The sequence below is a fragment of the Rhinatrema bivittatum genome, chromosome 8, assembly GCF_901001135.1.
Source record: "Rhinatrema bivittatum chromosome 8, aRhiBiv1.1, whole genome shotgun sequence".
NCBI classification, from domain to species: domain Eukaryota; kingdom Metazoa; phylum Chordata; class Amphibia; order Gymnophiona; family Rhinatrematidae; genus Rhinatrema; species Rhinatrema bivittatum.
In genome coordinates, this window is record NC_042622.1 from 269,938,899 (window position 1) to 269,940,316 (window position 1,418).

The 1,418-nt window shown below is 47.5% G+C and overlaps 1 gene segment (V, D, J or C); it reads right to left on the bottom strand.

Moving 5' to 3' along the window:
• Window positions 1–772: 772 nt before the first annotated feature.
• Window positions 773–1,418, bottom strand: LOC115097642. The segment is given in 2 exon segments: window positions 773–1,134; window positions 1,229–1,418. Coding segments are annotated over 2 exon segments (552 nt in total).

The following is a 1,418-nucleotide window of genomic DNA, read 5'->3' on the forward strand; positions in this document are numbered from 1 at the left end:
ATTAAAAAATGTGGTTGGGTTTTTTTTTTGTTTAGAATGATTAAATTTCAGGTGCCAGCGCAGCAGAGCTGGAAACCTAACTCCATCTGTGACCCGGAACTAAGTTTCCAGCGCCAAGAGCAAGTGCATTTGGCCAGCAGAGCTCTCTGCATCTTAATGTCCTCGTTTTTATGAGGTTTCCATAGGAAGGCGCTGAGCGGTCCTCCCAGTCTTACTCACACGTTCTCTGTGGATAAAACGCCTTACTGCATTGCCGCAAGGTTTACCCTCAGACAGTGAGCTCTCACCTGCAGGTAAAGCTGTGCATTGGGCTGCCAGCGCTGACAGCTTATTGAGGGTCATTTTCCAGCAGCGCAGACAGTGGTAAGGTCCGCGTGAAGAATGTGAGGATGGGGATTTCCAACGTGAGCCTCCGCACATGAGTTTGTTCTGAAAATGTTGGGGTAATCAGCAGGTTACTCGCACACATTACATCACTCAAAGCTGCTCCTGCTCCTCAGAAGGTGAAACTTGTACGATGTGATGTACGTGCATGCTTTTCACAATCCAAACGTTATGCGCGTAATCTCTACTCTGCCCCCTGGGAAGTCTCTCTGCAGTTCCTGTAAAAGCAAGCGAGAAGCCGGGTTACACACATGAAACCTGGGGCTATTTTAGCACAGCCATTTATGTGCATAACATCTGCTTTTATCTGCATTAATAGCTTTGAAAATTCACCCCATCATGTCTAACACCTGCTCTGTGCTCTTCCTCTTTGTGTGACAGTGACAGATCAGTCTGGGTTTTTGTCAGGCGATTTATCACAGTGGGATGCTGAGATACTTGGATACCATTTCAGACAGTAATAGAGAGCGGTGTCTGTAACTTCTGCATTCTTTATGAGGAGCTGATACTCCGTCCCAGCGCTGTTCAGAGAGGCTGAGAAATGGGCTGAGGATATTCCCGGCCCATACTTTGGTGCTGTGAAGGAGTGATGGTGATACAGGAGGAGCTTTGGTGCCTCTCCCAGGATCTGTCTTAAGAAGAATGCATAATCTCCATCCTTTACTCCAACTTCACAGGTAAAAGTTGCACTTTGTCCGAGACTCACAGAGAGAACAGCAGGCGTCAGCACAGGAGTCTGAGACTGAACACCTGCAAAACAAGAAAGGACAGAACTCTTACATTAATGTTTGCAGCAATGTTATTATGGATAATCCAATTTATAACTACTTCATGCCCCGCATACCTGCAATCCAGATCAGGACAGAGAATAACAAGGTCTGGGGCAGCCTCATTGTGAGGGTGAAGTTCTCCTGGTCCCAGCTCTGATCTCTGCTGTAACCTGAAGGCAGACACTTGGTGGGATCATAAATACCAGCAGCAGGGGGACCCCTCCCGCCCCCCAACACCTGACCAGCGGTTTGCATATAATTCAT